The sequence below is a fragment of the Podarcis vaucheri genome, assembly GCF_965113315.1.
Source record: "Podarcis vaucheri genome assembly, chromosome: 6".
Lineage (NCBI taxonomy): Eukaryota > Metazoa > Chordata > Lepidosauria > Squamata > Lacertidae > Podarcis > Podarcis vaucheri.
This window is the reverse complement of record NC_138764.1, coordinates 4288831-4305899: the sequence shown is the minus strand read 5'-3', so window position 1 is coordinate 4305899 and position 17069 is coordinate 4288831. Positions and strand designations below refer to the sequence as shown.

At 45.2% G+C, this 17069-nt stretch overlaps 1 protein-coding gene across 2 annotated transcripts in view; it reads left to right on the top strand.

Moving 5' to 3' along the window:
* LOC309534497 (uncharacterized protein C1orf21) overlaps positions 1–17069 on the top strand; it is a 168489-nt gene that overhangs the window by 112646 nt on the left and 38774 nt on the right. For both annotated transcript variants that reach the window (XM_082226707.1, XM_082226706.1), the window contains exons 4-5: positions 4175–4251; positions 12302–12362. In XM_082226707.1, coding sequence (XP_082082833.1) covers positions 4175–4251; positions 12302–12362 — 138 coding nt within the window. The remainder of the gene's footprint in view (positions 1–4174; positions 4252–12301; positions 12363–17069) is intronic.

Sequence of the window (17069 nt, the reverse complement as noted above, 5' to 3'; positions counted from 1 at the left end):
AAAAATGAGTGGCCCAAGTCTGAATCGGGCTCAGTTTTATTTGTGCTGTTAAATTTCTTCTGCCTATTAATCTTGCTGAGCAACAGATGGCAAATAAATGAAAAGGTTGGCTGTTTCCCCACTAGACAACAAATTTAAGTTACTAGATAAATTTAGATGCACTTAGCTACTAATGTGTTTTCTTTCAGTCTGCCCACGGCAAGCCTCTAGATAGGAACATCAGAAACATAGGAACTGCCTTGTACTGCCGTGATAGACACACTGGGCAGAACCATGGCTTAGCGGGAATGTGTGTGCCCCAGGAGAGAAGACTGCGCCCTCTTGGCTCCTCTTCGTTCATTCTGGCTGTTTGCAAGGGAGATCTGGATTAAAACATAGGGGGAAGCTTCGAGTAACTCATTGACCTCTTTCGGTTTAACCCCACAGGGTTGTTGTGAAGATAAAATGAGAGAGTGCCTTGTAAGCCACCCCAAATTCCTTGGTGCAGTGTTTCCATTATAGAATCATGAGCATCTCTTCTTGCATGTAAATTCCCCCTCCTTGCTGGGTCTAATCATGGTTAATTGGTCCATCTGCAGTGGTGTTAATTCTGTAACCCAGGATCTGAAACAAGGAGTAAACCATGGTTTCAAATCCTGTCTTAAACGGAAACCACAGTTGGCTCTTAACCGTGGCTCCAGTTACTTGCTGTTACAGCCAGCGAAGGAGATTCACAATCCAGAAAGTAGCATGCTGACTCTCAATTGTGTAACCATACAATCAAATGCAAATTTACATCAAATTTTCTATTACCATTATAGGGCTGGGTGATATATCAATATATTATCCAAAATTGGTTTGAAGTCCATATTGTGATAATCATTTTCATAATTTTTTACCTGGCAATATCTCACGAATCCTGGTGTGTGTGTGTGTGTGTGTGTGTGCGCGCGCGCGCGCGCGCACGCACGCACGCAAAAATCATCTTGTGGGGAAAAACATGAAGCCAGCCAATGCCTCTGCATAGCTCCATCCTTATTTTAGATATTGTGATATATCAGTATATCACAATGTTTAGCTGGTGATATATCACAATGTTGAAAACCATTTATAGTCCAGCCTGTAGCAGGAACCCCCCACCCCAATCATTCAGTTTGTACAAACTTCACACACTCACACTCACACACTACATATGCCACACTTCTGTTATAAATTCATAGAAAAATCAACCATACATCGGATTTGCACTGTTCCATTTTTGTTTTACTCCATATGACAAGGACTATCAAAGGGGTGTGGCTTGGTTCTGGTCAGCCATAATCCCTTCACCATCCCAGCACATCCACAGGAGCCCTGCCCAGTTGCTATGCCAACCCTGATGGTCCTAGACAGAAGACCATCAAGATCACAAAAAACTTGCATATGGGAGTGGATTCAGCATGGACTGAAACAAAGGACAATGATCAGATTGTCTGGGGGCAGGAAACTGCCAACTCCCCTTTGTCTCCTGGAAGTGACTCATGGGCAGGGGGAAAGGAGGAACCAGCCAGGTGACAGGACACTCAGGTTACCACCACAACTCCTCCCTCAACCCCTCCTTTCTGTAATGTATGCATGATGTTTCTGGGGGTGGGCTTGACCTAGAGGATGGGAATTTCAAAAGGTTTTATAAGGTCTTGCACACCATCTTTCTGGGTCTTTCCTCTCTCTTGCAAGTGAGGGGAACACCCTGTTGCAACAGTTCAATAAAGGCCAAGCCTACAGGCTGCTGTTTTGCTCCAAATTATCCTGGTTGGTGTCATTGTTTTTGTCCAAGGGAGCCCTCGGATTTTTCCGGTAACAAGCCATAGAATCATAGAGTCGGAAGAGACCACAAGGGCCATCGAGTCCAACCCCCTGCCAAGCAGGAAACACCATCAGAGCACTCCTGACATATGGTTGTCAAGCCTCTGCTTAAAGACCTCCAAAGGAGGAGACTCCACCACACTCCTTGGCAGCAAATTCCACTGTCGAACAGCTCTTACTGTCAGCCCTAACCATGTGTTTTTTTCTAGCATTTGTAAGCCAGCTTGAGAACGGTGGGAAGTTAATTTCAAATCATTGTTATAGTAAGTTTTTTAAAAAACACATGATCAGTCTGTGACAATAGTACCCTATGCCTACATGTGTCTGGATGCTGACTTTCTTCCTCTGGCTTTCCCCATTCCCCATGTAGCTTCTTCCCCTTAGTTCTGATCTCAGTAGCACTCTCTGCTCACCTCCCTTCTCCTCCCTCCCTTCAGTCTGACAGCAGTCTCTGTTTTCCATGCATGCAGGCAAATAATATATCTTGAAATAGCTATGACAAGGCAAGATTAAAAGTTGTCCCATGGGATCAAGAGAACTCAGCAGATGGGCTGTGCTCTTTATTCTGAGGCTCTATATTGTACTACCAAAGAATGGGTGGAAAGGTCTGGCAAGACTGATAGCTTTGAGCAAAAGCCAGGCCATAGAATATTGCTTATCTGAATCTTAGTCTCTTATTTTCAGCCTGCAATTTTGCATCCCTAGAAGGTGTCAGGCACCAGCAAGAATCTTATAGTGATAGCTGTTGTTGCAAAATCATCCATTAGCTGCACTGAGCTTCTAAATTCACAAATTCAAAGGCTCTTCTTCTTTTTAAGTGAAAAGCACTAAGCTCTTAAGTGGTCTGAACAGATGAGAGGATGGCCTAGTTATCGTTGAGGTGGCAAATCTATGTCGGGACTTTAGCAAGCAGGCTGCAGATAAGGGCTGGCAAAAGCTGAATGTCCACCCATGCAAAAACAGTTCCTAGCACTTTAGAAAATAAAATAGCAGAAAGAAGCTTTCCGGTTTCTCCCAGATGCTGCTGTTTTTCTGTGTTGGGGTACAGTGATACCTCGAGTTGCATATGCTTCAGGTTACAGACTCCGCTAACCCAGAAATATTACCTCAGGTTAAGAACTTTGCTTCAGGATAAGAACAGAAATCGTCCTCCGGCGGCGCAGTGGCAGCAGGAGGCCCCATTAGCTAAAGTAGTGCTTCAGGTTAAGAACAGTTCCGGTTAAGAACGGACCTCTGGAACGAATTAAGTACTTAACCTGAGGTACCACTGTATTTGTTTTCATGAAGAAGCATCCCATCATTCAAGCACCCACATTGCCAGCCGCAGAGTTAAAACTGAGAAACAGATCTGTCTGAGGAGGGTCCCAGCTTCATTCTAGAGCAGGTGTGGGGAGCCTTTGGCTGAACCCCAACTCTCACCCCCCCCCTGGCCAATGGCTGGGCTTGCTTGGGACTAATGGGAGTTGTAGTTCAGAAACCTGTGGAGAGCCAGAGGTTCCCCACCCCTGTTATGGGGTTTGGCCTTTTTGCCACTGCTTCCATGGAAGGTCATTGAGATGCTCCTAAGGCTGGAAAAGACAGTGAGCGAGTCATAAACTGAACCGGGAATACATGGAGGTTCCTGTTTCCTAGAGAAAATCCTGAGGGTTTGATTACCTCATTTGGAGTGTTTTCACTGTGGTATTTGGCTTTTCAGGGTAACCCAAAATGAGTATATGACTGTATCCTAGGGAATCCTATCTTCTCTTGTGTTCTAAGAAATGGCCTGTGACACTTACAGCCATGTTTTCTCACTACCCTAGCCACCTTGTTGCTTTTTCTCACCAGCTCCTTGGCTCATCCTCCAAATTCGCTCCATAGACTCTATAGGCTGATTTTATGCCTAAAGTTGCTTTTCCATTGCGACATCCCAAACTTTTCATAGCTCTGAGCCCCTCCCCCACCCATCTCTCTCTCTCTCTCTCTGCTTCCATTATCCACCCACCCGCCTTGTGAGCTCTAGAATATATTCCCTGTGTGTCCATATGTGATCATGTAAGAAAATGAGATTGGCATCTGCTGCAAGACCGGGGGATATAACACTTTTAGGCCCTGTGGAGGAGAGAGAACAAGCTTAACGTAACACGTAGAACAGGGTGTTCAAACAATATTTTCGAACAGGGTGTTGATCTGTGAGCTGGTTTCTCATAGCTCAGCATTGTAACATTTGGCCTCTCCGCCTGTGTTTTGGCACCGCTGTGTTTATTATATGTGGCCTCTTTTATCATTCAGGTGCAATCTGATGGCAAATAACTGTTGCTTATTTTTAACCCTAACAGGTTGGTCTGTCTCTCTTCTTTCTCTCTTTCAGGAAAAAAGTGCCACTTCACATGTAAGGCTTAAGCCTAACAAAGAGCTTCCAGGATTAGTACACCAACCTAGAGCAAAGTAAGTCTTACATTGGGCGTTTTTTCCACTGATGAATTAAAGTGAAATTTCTATTAAACGTTTTACCCAAGGGAGATATTTCTGTCCCCACTTTCCTTTTCCCTCCCCAGAAGAGCTCATGGCTTATCTGATTCCATCTGTCTATTTGACGTGCTGAAACATTGTCTTCCTATTTTATTTCATTCTGGATTGGCTGCTTAATATTTTAAATAGTTGGCTTGTTACTTTATATTATTATTTATTATTATTATTATTATTATTATTATTATTATTATTATTATATCTGGGAAAGCTAACATGGTGCCCTCCAGATAGATGTCCTTTGGACTTCAATTTCCATCAGCCTTGCTTACTGGGGTGGATGGGTGTTGGAGCCCATCAACTTCTGTTTTGTGTTTTTTTTATAAAATATTTTATTAAGTTTTAAAACTCATAATAAAGAATAAACACATAAAGTCCCCTCACCAAAAAGATAACAAACAAAACACCAAATACAAATACTCCAACAAACAATATAGATAAATGTAAGAATAAAAACATAACTATTCAGAAAAAGCTTTTTTTATATATAACTTATTGGACTTCCTCACATCTCCCTTACCCTGCGTTCTTTATAATGAAAAATACCTTGTTTCATACCTTATTTTGTACTTTTCTAATGTTATATTTCTAATTTTAAGGTAATTTTTGTCAGTTAATTATACCTTGAATTAAACATAGTACTACTTTAAAATTCGTCTTTTTCTTGTTTGTAACTTAATTTTCTGTATCTCACAATCAAATTACTGGAGCCGTGTTTTCTAGACCGTGCGATTTCTTAACATTCATATAACTTATACTGTTTTTGTAAATAGTCCTTAAATTTTTTCCAATCCTCTTCCGTTGTTTCTTCTCCCAAATCTCGGATTCTGCCAGTCATTTCAGCCAGTTCCATATAATCCATCAATTGCGTCTGCTACTCTTCCAGTGTAGGCAAATCTTGTGTCTTCCAATGTTTTGCAATAAGTATTCTTGCTGCTGTAGTCGCGTACATAAAAAAAGTTCTGTCCTTTTTTAACACTTTCTGGCCGACAATGCCCAAGAGGAAAGCCTCTGGTTTCTTGGTAAAGGTATATTTAAATACCTTTTTTAGCTCATTGTAAATCATTTCCCAGAAGGCCTTCACTTTTGGACAGGTCCGCCAGAGGTGAAAAAATGTCCCTTCAGCCTCCTTGCATTTCCAACATTTATTATCAGACAGGTGATATATCTTTGCAAGCTTGACTGGGGTCATGTACCACCTACCGTATTTTTTGCACCATAACACTCACTTTTTTCCTCCTAAAAAGTAAGGGGAAATGTCTGTGCGTGTTATGGAGGGAATGCCTACGGGTGGCATGCCTACGGATTTTCCTCCTCTAAAAACTACGTGCGTGTTATGGTCGAGTGCGTGTTATAGAGCGAAAAATACGGTATATATCATTTTCATAATATTTTCCTTCAAGGCATTACATGCCGTGAATTTCATTCCGGTGGGGAGCCCATCAAATTCTGGAGGGAACCACATTGACTACTCCAGCTTTGTACTGTGATCAAGGTGTTGCCATTTTAACTATTTTTAAAAAATTAAAAAGCAGGACACTGTATTTTGAGAGAGGGGAGAAAACAGCAAATCCAAGCTGGTAGCCTTTGTTTAAGCAGACTTGAAGACCTTGGATTGTGCGAACTAGCTACTGCACTGGAGTGCTGAGCAGATGGGAAACAAAGCAGAGAATCAGCTCTCAGTTCTGGTTTGTCAATGGCTCAGGCTGTAGTTTGGATTTTGAACTGTGGTTAGTTCAAGCCACACAATATCTAAATCTGGGCTGTAGCATTGGGTCCTGAAATCTGGCTTAAAATATAGTTTCAGGCCCCAGAATCAGAATATCTTGTACAGAGGTTGAAAATCTGTGTTGGTACATCCATAGAACTAGAGGAAAGTTGGATGTCTCCCTAGGGGCTGCCACAGCCAGCCTCTGTACCTAGCAGTAGGTGGCATGGTATCTGCACAAAGACAAGGGAATGCCCATGAGAATTTGGGTAGTCTTGCTTTTCCGCTTTCAGATATAAACACTGCCAATTAAAAACAGCTTTGTTGCTGAACTCCTGTGACTTAGAATCATAGAATCATAGAATCATAGAGTTGGAAGAGACCACAAGGGCCATCGAGTCCAACCCCCTGCCAAGCAGGAAACACCATCAGAGCACTCCTGACATATGGTTGTCAAGCCTCTGCTTAAAGACCTCCAAAGAAGGAGACTCCACCACACTCAGGTACCTGAAGCTCTGTGTACCACAGTTGTACCACACTCAGGTACCACACTTGTACCTGAAGCTCTTTGCAGTGGTTTCATACTTGAACACCGAGTTCTCTTCGGGTGCCGTGAGAAATCAAGTTGGGTTGCTGGAATAAGCAAACGGATCTTCTGGCTTTTGGTGAGCAGAACTAGGACGGGAAGCGTGACACACCTTGAGCATCTCATCCCAGCTGTGCTTCTTTGTCTATGTACTTTCTCACTTATGCTACCTACCTTTTGCTTTCTGCCAACTTGCATGGAGGAGAAGGTTCTTTCTTCTGAGCAGAGTAATGGCAGTGGGGAGAATGCCAAAAGAAATGGAACCAAAGCAGAGCCAGCGAAAAACAAGAGGGAGATATTTGTATGCTTGAAGGAAACCTGAGGTTAGCAGAAGTAAATGAATACTTAAAAAAAAAAAACACCCTAATGAAACACCCCTTCCACCAACCCCAGTACCAAAAAGATCCCCAGCCAGATGAGGACTGAGCATGTTCTATAGCTATAGCATTTTGAGTGTCAGATAGAAAATAAAAACTGAAACCAGGGGAGGGCAGATGGAACAGAAGGGCAGGCCTGGCAGAAGGGCCGGCTGGCATGTCCAGGTGAGCCTTCCTCAACCTGGTCCCTGCCAGATGGCTTGAATGATGCTGCCTGGGGCTGATGGGTATGGACGTCCAAAGCATTTGTGGGGTGCTAGGTTGGGAAATGCTAGCGCAGATACATGGCAACATTGCTGTTTTCACAGTCCACCTGTTCAGATTGTTGTAAAAATGAAATTTCTTACACAATGGGCTGCAATAGCAGTGCTTGTGGGATATTTAGTGTTACAAGCGAATCATTTAACTTTTTCCAACATACATCCCTTGTTAGTAATTACAAGTGCCATCCCCGTAATCATTCTAAAAATAAAACCTTTGTTTTGTGAACAAACAAAACTTAACTGTGTTGGCACCTAGAGAGTTACAGAAGCAAGGCTGGGATTTCAAATGATCTACTATTGTTATTTTGGATGGCATTGTAGAGTAAACAGGCTGTGTCTGTCATGCTCTGCATGTCAAGCAGGTCATCAGCTGCCCTGACATTTCCTTGTCACCTTTTATAAATGACATAGCAGAACTATGTCTCTGCACATGACTTGATCCTGAGAGGGAGAAGTTGGGGTATATGTGGCTTCATGGCTGGGGTTTGCTCACGCTGGCATTCTGCTCTTTGCTAAAAAGGGCTTACTTTTTAAAAGGGGTAAGCTGCATGAGGACTAGTTGAAAGTACTGCTGAATTTTTCTGCATCGGTCCATCTTGGACAGAGGCTAACTGCAGCAAATGATGAAAGTGTGGCTGTTACCACGGAGAGAGCTTTCTGGTTCAAGGCATGAATAATCTCATTCATTCATACTAACCATTCTCCCTCCTTGAGTAGGTAAGTGGTTGGATTTTGGAAGAGAGAGCCTAAGAATATACAACTTCAGTTACTCACATTCAACTGATGTTACTGTTTTGTCCCCCACCCTTTCCCTTACTGCCCCTTTTATCTCATTGAAGCAAGGGTCTGCCTTTGCTTTGTTACAACTTAAGCAGAGTATACACTGTCAAATGAGCTTGTTAACCTGATTCACTTCCAAGAGTGAATCCAAGATTTGCAGAAGCGCCAAAAAAAGTAATAAGGGGATAAAGCCCCCTCCTTAATAAAATAAACTTATAAAGTTGCGGCATATGCCAGTCCTGGTAACACAAATGTGTGCTTGTTGAAATGAAAAATTTAGAGGGATGGTGATGTTATGTCTAAATGATGGTTTGGAGGGGGGAGTGTGATCCCGTAAATTGACCCTGTGCCATTTAACATTTTCCTACACCCTCAACCTAAATCTTTCTGTGAATTTCATAACTGGAACTGGGGCACCTCTTCTACTGAAGGTGCACAAAATGCTCCCAGCTCATCCCCTGAGCAGCCCCCTCCCCGTGTCCTCTGGCTTTGTGAGAGCATCTGACCTCACTCTGTGTGTTCAGCTTTTATTCTCCCTTGGGGCAGGGTCTGTCGGCTTCTGTCCTGTACCACACAAATGCACTGGCAGCACTTTGCTGGCAACTAATAATAGTATTTTTCCAATCCTGCACACTGCTGTGAAACATGGCCCCGCTGACCTGGGCCTCATGGTTCTGCGAGGTTAATGGAAGTAAATTATCTGACCTTCTGCCTGGAGAGAAGTGATTTTGGGGGGTGGGGGGAGAGAGAGAACCTGGCCTGGGAAATGTCAATGTGTACTAGAGATTTTCAGTGAGTTTAGTGTTAAAGAGTGACTGTGCTACATCTGAACTTTACAGAAAGACCTTTCAGGGGAAAGCTATAAATCATGACTGATTGGTTCTATGGGCAGCCCTGCAAAACCCTCGCTTTCAACGTTGGTGCTTGCAATGCTCACATTATTTGGTGAGAGGGCTCAATGGAATCAACGAGCTCCCGCCCCCCAGCTCAACCAAAGTTTATCCACACCATGCCTTCAGTAGCCTTTGCAAAAATAAATAAGGAGGCCAGGCACCGTCTGTCTCCCCTGTAATTCAAGTCATCAGTAGTGATCTGTCTTCTGAATTTGCTCCCTCTCATCCAAGGCAGTGATATATGCAGGGCTCTTTTACGTCGTACTCAGATCTGCCAGGCTGCAGCTCTCGGTGTGTGCTTTAATGACCCTTGTGCAACAGGGACAGTTGGCTAGAAGCCACGGGTAGCCTTATTGACATGACTGACCTTACTTCCACTGTCCGTCATTATGCCCCTGTAGGCCAGTTTTGGGGACTCAAAATCTGGGTCCTGCATGCAAGCTTCCCATCGGCGCCCCTGTGAGACTCAGGTGCTAAACTAGATAGGCATTTGGTTGGATCCAGGATGCTGTTTTCCTGGTACCCATCTTTAGTGAATCACGTTTTCCCTGCCATTCCGCATGCTGCAGCTGGCACTGTTGAATTTGAAGAATTACAGGATTGCTGTTTTTCTAATGTACTTTTAACTGGAAGGACAGACACCATGTTTGCTTTCAAATCCGCGCAAGACAGTTAACCTCAAGGTAAATAAATACAACATACAGCCTGCCTTCAGCAATGTGTATGAATGGATGGGGACGTCACAGGCAGTAATGCGAGAATGCAGCTGCTTTAAAGAACACAGAAGTCCTTATTTCCATCTAGAATATGTTGGTGAGTGTGAGTGACAGGGGTGGCACAGTTCAGTATACAACAGGAGAGAGTGCCATTTTACAGTGTATATTTGCATCCTGCCTGTGCCTCAGGGTGGATTTGCCTTTAATCTTCTCAACTGGAGTAAATCGGCAGTGGGCATCTGATGCTCTCATAGGCAAGTCCAAAGGCAGAAGTGGAAGCAGGAGAGTGGGATGAGGGAGGCCCAGAGGCAGAGATGAGCCAGGCTGGTGAAGAAGCAAGGGTGTCTCCCCTTCCTGCTGCGACAGGAGAGGCATGAAGCGGGAGGAGTAAAGGTAGGCACGCTGTCATAGTCTCAGATTGCTTGGGAGAGGAGAAGAGGAGACTTAGGCAGCTGTGGGAAGGAGGGGCAAGACCAGGGCCGGATTTAGGTTTGATGAGGCACTAAGCTTCTGAAGGTAATGGGGCCCTTTGTATGTGATAATTTAGGGAGCAGGCTAGCAGGCAGGGCCCATTACTTACATCATAGGAGCCTACACAACACCACAACACTGTTGCTGTATGTAGGTTTTAATTTATTTGTTTTTTATCTTATATTTTGGAAATGTACATCCAGGTTTTTTCTTCTTTTAAATTTTTTGGGGACCCCCAAGAGAGTGGGGCCCTAAACTATAGCTTGTTTAGCTTATACATAAATCCGGCACTGGGCAAGACTTACCAAAGAAAAGTTGTGGTGCTCACTAGGCCAGAGTGAGCAAATCCAGTTTCTTCTAATAAAGAGTAAAATTCACTTATTCCATGTGATTTTATTGCTGGCTGACTTCTGACAGAGGCCCACACACAGTGTGCCCTGGGGACAGGAAGGGCCGAGGTGGTAACAGGTAAAAAATTGACACAACAATGTTCTGGAATTGAAAATGGCCACAACTTCATAGAATCATAGAGTTGGAAGAGACCACAAGGGCCATCGAGTCCAACCCCCTGCCAATTGATTACAGATGAGAGTAGGCTTCGGCTTATGCCCCTGGGTGTGTATCCTGAATCAGCCTCCTGCCTGAAGGCTGACGTTTAGATAGGATCATGCCTGGGTTACAGGCCACCCCAAGATGCAGGTCAACTAAAACGGCCCCCAAGGCCACCATTGGAAGTTCTATGGTCCTTCCGCTCCCCTCTTGACTTCTGGACAGAATCTTACACCCAGACCCCTTTACGAGGGTCCCCTGAGATACTGCACCTGCTAGAGGAAGAGGGTAATGTACCAATTCATCCTCTACCAGGAAATAGACTAAGGATTCGACCTAATGCCTTATTTCTCACATTGGTCAGCCAGCGGAACGGAAATGGCAGTGGATTGGGGCCAGTGCTTTCCTCTCTAGTTTGAATGTGGCAGCCTTAAGAGTGACACAGTACTGTACACAGTGTCTGTGTACAGCAGATTGGGTCCATTTATTGATCTCACTGGGCCTCTCAAATATTTTATTTTGAAAATTGATATCCTCAGTGGTGTTTAACTACGGCAAGTAGAGTAATACCCACTGAAATGAATAGACTTAACATAGTTGTGTTCATTAATTTCAGTGGATCTACTTCAAGGAAATCTTACCGTATGTTCCAGCATACAAGACGACTTTTTATCGCTGGAAAATCACCCCAAAAGTCGGGGTCGTCTTATACGTTGGGAAGGAGGAGAGGGAGCCTGTGAGCAGAGGTTATGATGGCCAAGAGGGCCAAGAAAGCAAAAATGGAGCCTGGCACGCTTCCCTTGCGCAGCTTGCTAACTGTCCGTGCCGATCCAAACGTCCTGCTGCCTCTTTGGCCGGTTAGCAGAGCGATCGCAGCGACTAGAAGCGATTGCAGTGTGTGGGTAATAATTCAGACTTGACGCAGGCTTCTTTGCTTATCTCCAAGTCTTTATTCGTGCAGTAAAACAGCTCATAAATCTCCTGGTGAGAGAGCACACATCTTCTCTCTCGCCTTGCATAGGAGCAAACACAGACTGAAACACTCAGAGTAAAACCACTCCCGAATGTGTCTGTAACCACGCCTCAGAATGTGAGACGTCATTCAGAACGTCACTCAGAACTCTTTAACCCTGTAAGTTCTGAAACCCTTAACAGAGGTGCCCCTTCTGCCGTCACTCCTCCTCCCTCCCCACAGAAGGGGACGTGGAAAGTCCTTCCGAGCGTGGCGCCTGCCCGCCAAACGCCCGCTCTGCCCTGGCGGCGCTCAAACTCTATAACTCTAAAACTCTAAAATTGAACAGCAAAAGTTGGGGGTCACCTTATACGCCCAGTCGCCTAATACGCTGGAATCTACGGTACTTGAATCCTACCCCCTGCTTTCCCCCTCCACCAAAGGAGTTGCTCAAGGTGGCTCACAGACAGAAATGCAAACAGCAGTCATTCAACAATTAGAGCACAAGTTATCAGACCAAAGGCAGCAGCAAAAACAAAGTACAAAGAACAGCACTTGTGTTCAATTCCTTTAGCAGCAGGAGAATCAAAATTTTTATTTAAAAAGGAGTGCCCTCAATTGCTGACTGAATACACAAAAAAGGGAAATGAATCTGTTCTTTTTGTGTGTTTCAGCATGCACATCTCTGAAAGCCAACAAGAATTCTTCAGGATGCTGGATGAGAAAATTGAAAAGGTAAGCATAACTTAGAATATGTTTCTGCATGGCAATTATGGAATTTGACCTAGACACAAGAATCTATTAGGGGGCTTAATCTAAGGCGGTTTCTCATGTTGATGATGTTTCCATTCTAAATAATTGCAGTTACATCCATTCAGGTTGTCATGATGTCAGTCTTCAAAGATTTATTGCAAAAGTGACAACAAACTTGTGAATACTAAACCAACCTTTTGTTGGATGGCCATTATTTTGAATGGGATGTGAAAGCTCATGCATGTTACCACCTTGTACGTGGGAACAGACAAGGGCTAAGGTGAGTATTTAGCAGTGAAGCAGCTCAAGGGGGGAGGATTTACTGTGGAGGAAGGGAGCATTCTGTTCTAGTCAGAGCAGCCTTTGATGTCCCTGCACTGGATGCCTCTTGGTCTCAGGTGCCAGGTTAGGACACTGGCCAGTTTATCACCAGTGAGATCAGTTATCCAAGTTCATAGGTAGGCAAACTAAGGCCCGGGGGCCGGATCCGGCCCAATCGCCTTCTAGATCTGGCCCATGGACAGTTCAGGAATTAACATGCTTTTACATGAGTAGAATGTGTCCTTTTATTTAAAATGCACCTTTGGGTTATTTGTGGGGCATAGGAATTCATTCATCCCCCCCTCCAAAATATAGTCCGGCCCCCCACAAGGTCTGAGGGACAGTGGATCAGCCCCTGCTGAAAAAGTTTGCTGACCCCTGTCCTAGTTGCTCAGGGCAGCAATCAGCTCTGACCTAGATGGTAGTTAAGGGAATATCATCTGACTTGACATGGCATATTTGTGTAAGGAGGCTTCTCAATCACTCTTGATTCTCCTTGTCCATACAGTGGTGCCCCGCAAGACGAATGCCTCGCAAGACGGAAAACTCGCTAGACGAAAGAGTTTTCCGTTTTGGAGGTGCTTCGCAAAAGAATCTCCTATGGGCTTGCTTCGCAAGACGAAAATGTCTTGCGAGTTCCTGCGGGTTTTTTCCCCTTTCCCCCCTTTTTCTAAGCCACTAAGCCGCTTATCAGCTGATCCGAAAAGCCGCTAAAAGCCGCTAATAGCGCTAATCCGCTAATCCGTCAATGGGCTTGCTTCGCAAGACGAAAAAACCGCTAGACGAAGAGAATCACAGAACGGATTCTTTTCGTCTTGCGAGGCACCACTGTAGTTTTAAAAAATCACATTGTGATTTTAAAAAAATGTTCTGAGCACATCCCATGTTCATCCTAGGTGAGAAGTATTGTTAATATCCCAAATAACAAAATCACTTCTACCCTTTAGTGGAGCACAGTAATAATGTCAAATAAGTCATTCTGTGATATCAAAAAATGCAAGAGAGTGGTTGTCAGAGGGGCTAAATTAAGCACTATGAAAGAAAGAGTATTGTGTACGTACCCTTTCATCCAAGTGTTTCATCTCAGTGACTACCGATCTAGAGACTGAGCCCAGCCTACTAACCAGGGGTTCCTTCCAGGCCTGCCCACTCCCTTCTCCTCCCTTGGCATGGGATCAGATGGTGTTTCCTGCTTGGCAGGGGGTTGGACTCGATGGCCCTTGTGGTCTCTTCCAACTCTATGATTCTATGATTCTATGATCTTCCATTTTAGGTTAACTACAGTTTAGTGTGTCATATCAACCCTGAATTGTGGTTGATCTTAATGATAGTTAGTGAAAACAAGCTACTGTGTTTTTTGCCTCATAGGACGCACCTCGGTTTTTGGGGGGGAAATAAAGGGGAGAAATTTTTTTTCCCCAGGTGCGGGGCTGGGGTGGGGAGAGCCCGAGCTTCCCCAGCCCCCAGAACAGGCTGCTATCCGCTAGCCGTAGGAGAGCCGCGCGACTTTGCGCGGCTCTCCCACGGCTAGCGGAGCGCTGCGCGAAGCCCAAAGCTTGGGGCATTCTGAGCTCAGCGCGCCCAAAGCTTCTGGGTGCCGGCAAGGTCTCCATTAGCCGTGGGAGAGCCGCGCGACTTTGCGCGGCTCTCCCATGGCTAGCGGAGAGCTGCGCAAAGCCCAAAGCTTGGGGCGTGCTGAGCTCAGCGCGCCCAAAGCTTCTGGGTGCCAGCAAGGTCTCCGCTAGACGTGGGAGAGCTGCGTCTCCCACGGCTAGCGGATAGCCTCCTGAAGCCTGGAGAGCGAGAGGGGTCGGTGCGCACCGACCTCCCTCACTCTCCAGGCTTCAGGCTTCCTGCATTCGCCCCATAGGACGCACACACATTTCCCCTTCATTTTTGGAGGGGAAAAAGTGCGCCCTATAGGGCGAAAAATACGGTAACATCATAAACCATGATTTGAAGTTGGCTTGTTCCCATTAACCTTAGTTAAGATTGACCACAGTTTGTCTGGGTTCAGATGACACAGAGAGCTGTAGCTCGTGCAAAAGAGAAGCAGGAGCTTCCACACACCTCCTCATGACACACGGCAGGAAGAGCAGGACGGGTGCAAACCTGGGGGAAGATTAGGCTCATTCTCATAATGCTTCACTACAGTTTGGTTAGAATTACATTTAAACCAACCCAGTGTCTGCCTGCCTTGGTTAGAAAGCCTTTTAATGCAGTGCATTAAAACTGGCTGTTTTTCTGCTTTGGTTCTTGAATAACAACCAGCATTTGAGAAAAAACTCCTAATGGATAAGTACTTTTTGCACCGATAATTCATGAAGGACTCTACTTTTATGTTCACCTTTGATATCTAGTCACAGATTTCAGTGGGCGTTTCAGATCATTCAGACAGCTGATATTTCAGGTGCCTGTACTGAAAATAATCACAGTAGCTAAATAAAACATCTGAGCACACTTGTTTTTATTTCATTCATATCTCTGCAGTGGTGCAAAGTTGATTACAGTACATTTAAGTATTTTCTCATGGTAATAAAGCTCCAGGCAATGATTGGCTATTTTACTGTCACAGAAATGTGGAGTAAGCAGTAGTGTCTCCCGCTGCCATTGGCTGAGCCGCTCAGATACAAGGAGGACATACCTAATTCCTACCATTGGCCTTGCTGGCAGTGGCTGAATCAGGTCAGTCCACTGCAGAAAACAAACCAAAGCACACCATAACCACATGGGGGGAGAGGAAGTGTGCCCTTAGCTTTCAACCTTGCCAACTAAAATTTGCCCTTGCAAATTGAAGTTGCCCTCTACCAAACAAATAAGAAGAAAGTGTGCTTTGAAACTTTTATGTGATATGGTTATGTGGCAGAGGAGATTTTTGCCCATAACTCTCCACAGTGTAAGTGTAAAGGTAAAGGGACCCCGTGGGGCTGGGGTGGGGGAGCTTCCCCTGACCGCAGCCCCCAGAACAGGCTGCTCAGTGCACCCCGGGCTTCGGGTAGCAGGCTGCTATCCGCAAGCCTAGGGAGTCCTGCAGGAACTCCCACGGGGTCCCCTGGCTTGCGGATATCATCCTGAAGCCTGGAGAGCGAGAGGGGACGGTGTGACCCGACCCCTCTCGCTCTCCAGGCTTCAGTGAAATCCTGCATTCGCCCCATAGGATGCACACATATTTCCCCTTCATTTTTGGAGGGGGGAAAGTGCATCCTATAGGGCGAAAAATAAATATGGTACCTGCACTTTGACATTCTTTCGAACTGCTAGGTTGGCAGGAGGGACCGAGCAACGGGAGCTCACCCCGTCACGGGGATTCGAACCGCCAACTTTCTGATCGGCAAGTCCTCTGTGGTTTAACCCACAGCGCCACCCGCGTCCCACAGTGTACCTGTATGGAATAACAATATTTCCGTGACAAAATATGTGACATGTTCGTTGACAAAGTAAATATAAGTGCTCTCTGTTTCCTTATTAGAAAAGGAATCTTTTGTTCTCTCTTGGCTGCATATAACCTTTTTGGTGGTTGTGCACACATTTCCTCCCCAAAGTCAGAAATTGTTTAGAAAGGTTAACATTTCCATTTTATCTGCCATAAGCTTGGGATACCCATTTCTATATTTAAAGCCAGTGATTGGCAGATGATAATTTGCAGGTAGGACTGGAAACACCACAAAGCACTGCAGCCAACTCAGCCAGCCATTCCCAAAGGATACAATGGAAGAGCTTGCAGGGCAGCAGTTGAAGAAGGAGCAAAAAGGTTTTTCTTGTGTGTGTGTGTGTGTGTGTGTGTGTGTGTGTTTCTTTGTGGCTGAGTAGCTGCTCTCCCTGTGCAAAGGTCAAAGGGGCAGAGTTTCTGTTGAGGCAGGGGATTAGCTGTGGGAGGAGCTTATCAGAGCTTGAAGGGCAGCGGCGCGTGCAGTTTGATCCATCTTTTAGATTTAGGGGAGCTAGTCTCAAACGTTCGTTGGGGGAGACTTAGGTTTTTATTGTGGGGGGAGTTATTTGTCCTGTCTTCACGCTTTTTATGATGGAGGACCACTGTAGCCACCCCCAACGACACGTTCTCAAGATGGAGGGGGAGGGAACAGCTGCAGTCGCCTGCGGTTCCTGCGCAATGTTTGCCATCTTGCCAAAGGTTGCAGGCAGCTTTACCTGCAGCAATTGCATGTTGATTGTCCTCTTAAAAGACAAAGTCCAGCAACTGGAGGAACGTGTAGCTACGCTCCAAAGAATTAGAGAGCTGGAGATCTTCTTGGAAGCAACAGAGCACACCGTCTCCACCAAGGAGGTGACAGGGGATTCCCCTGAGAAGGAGGCTAGTTCACCAACACAGAAGCCAGATATATGGAGAAACGTGACTCAAAGAAGTAGGAG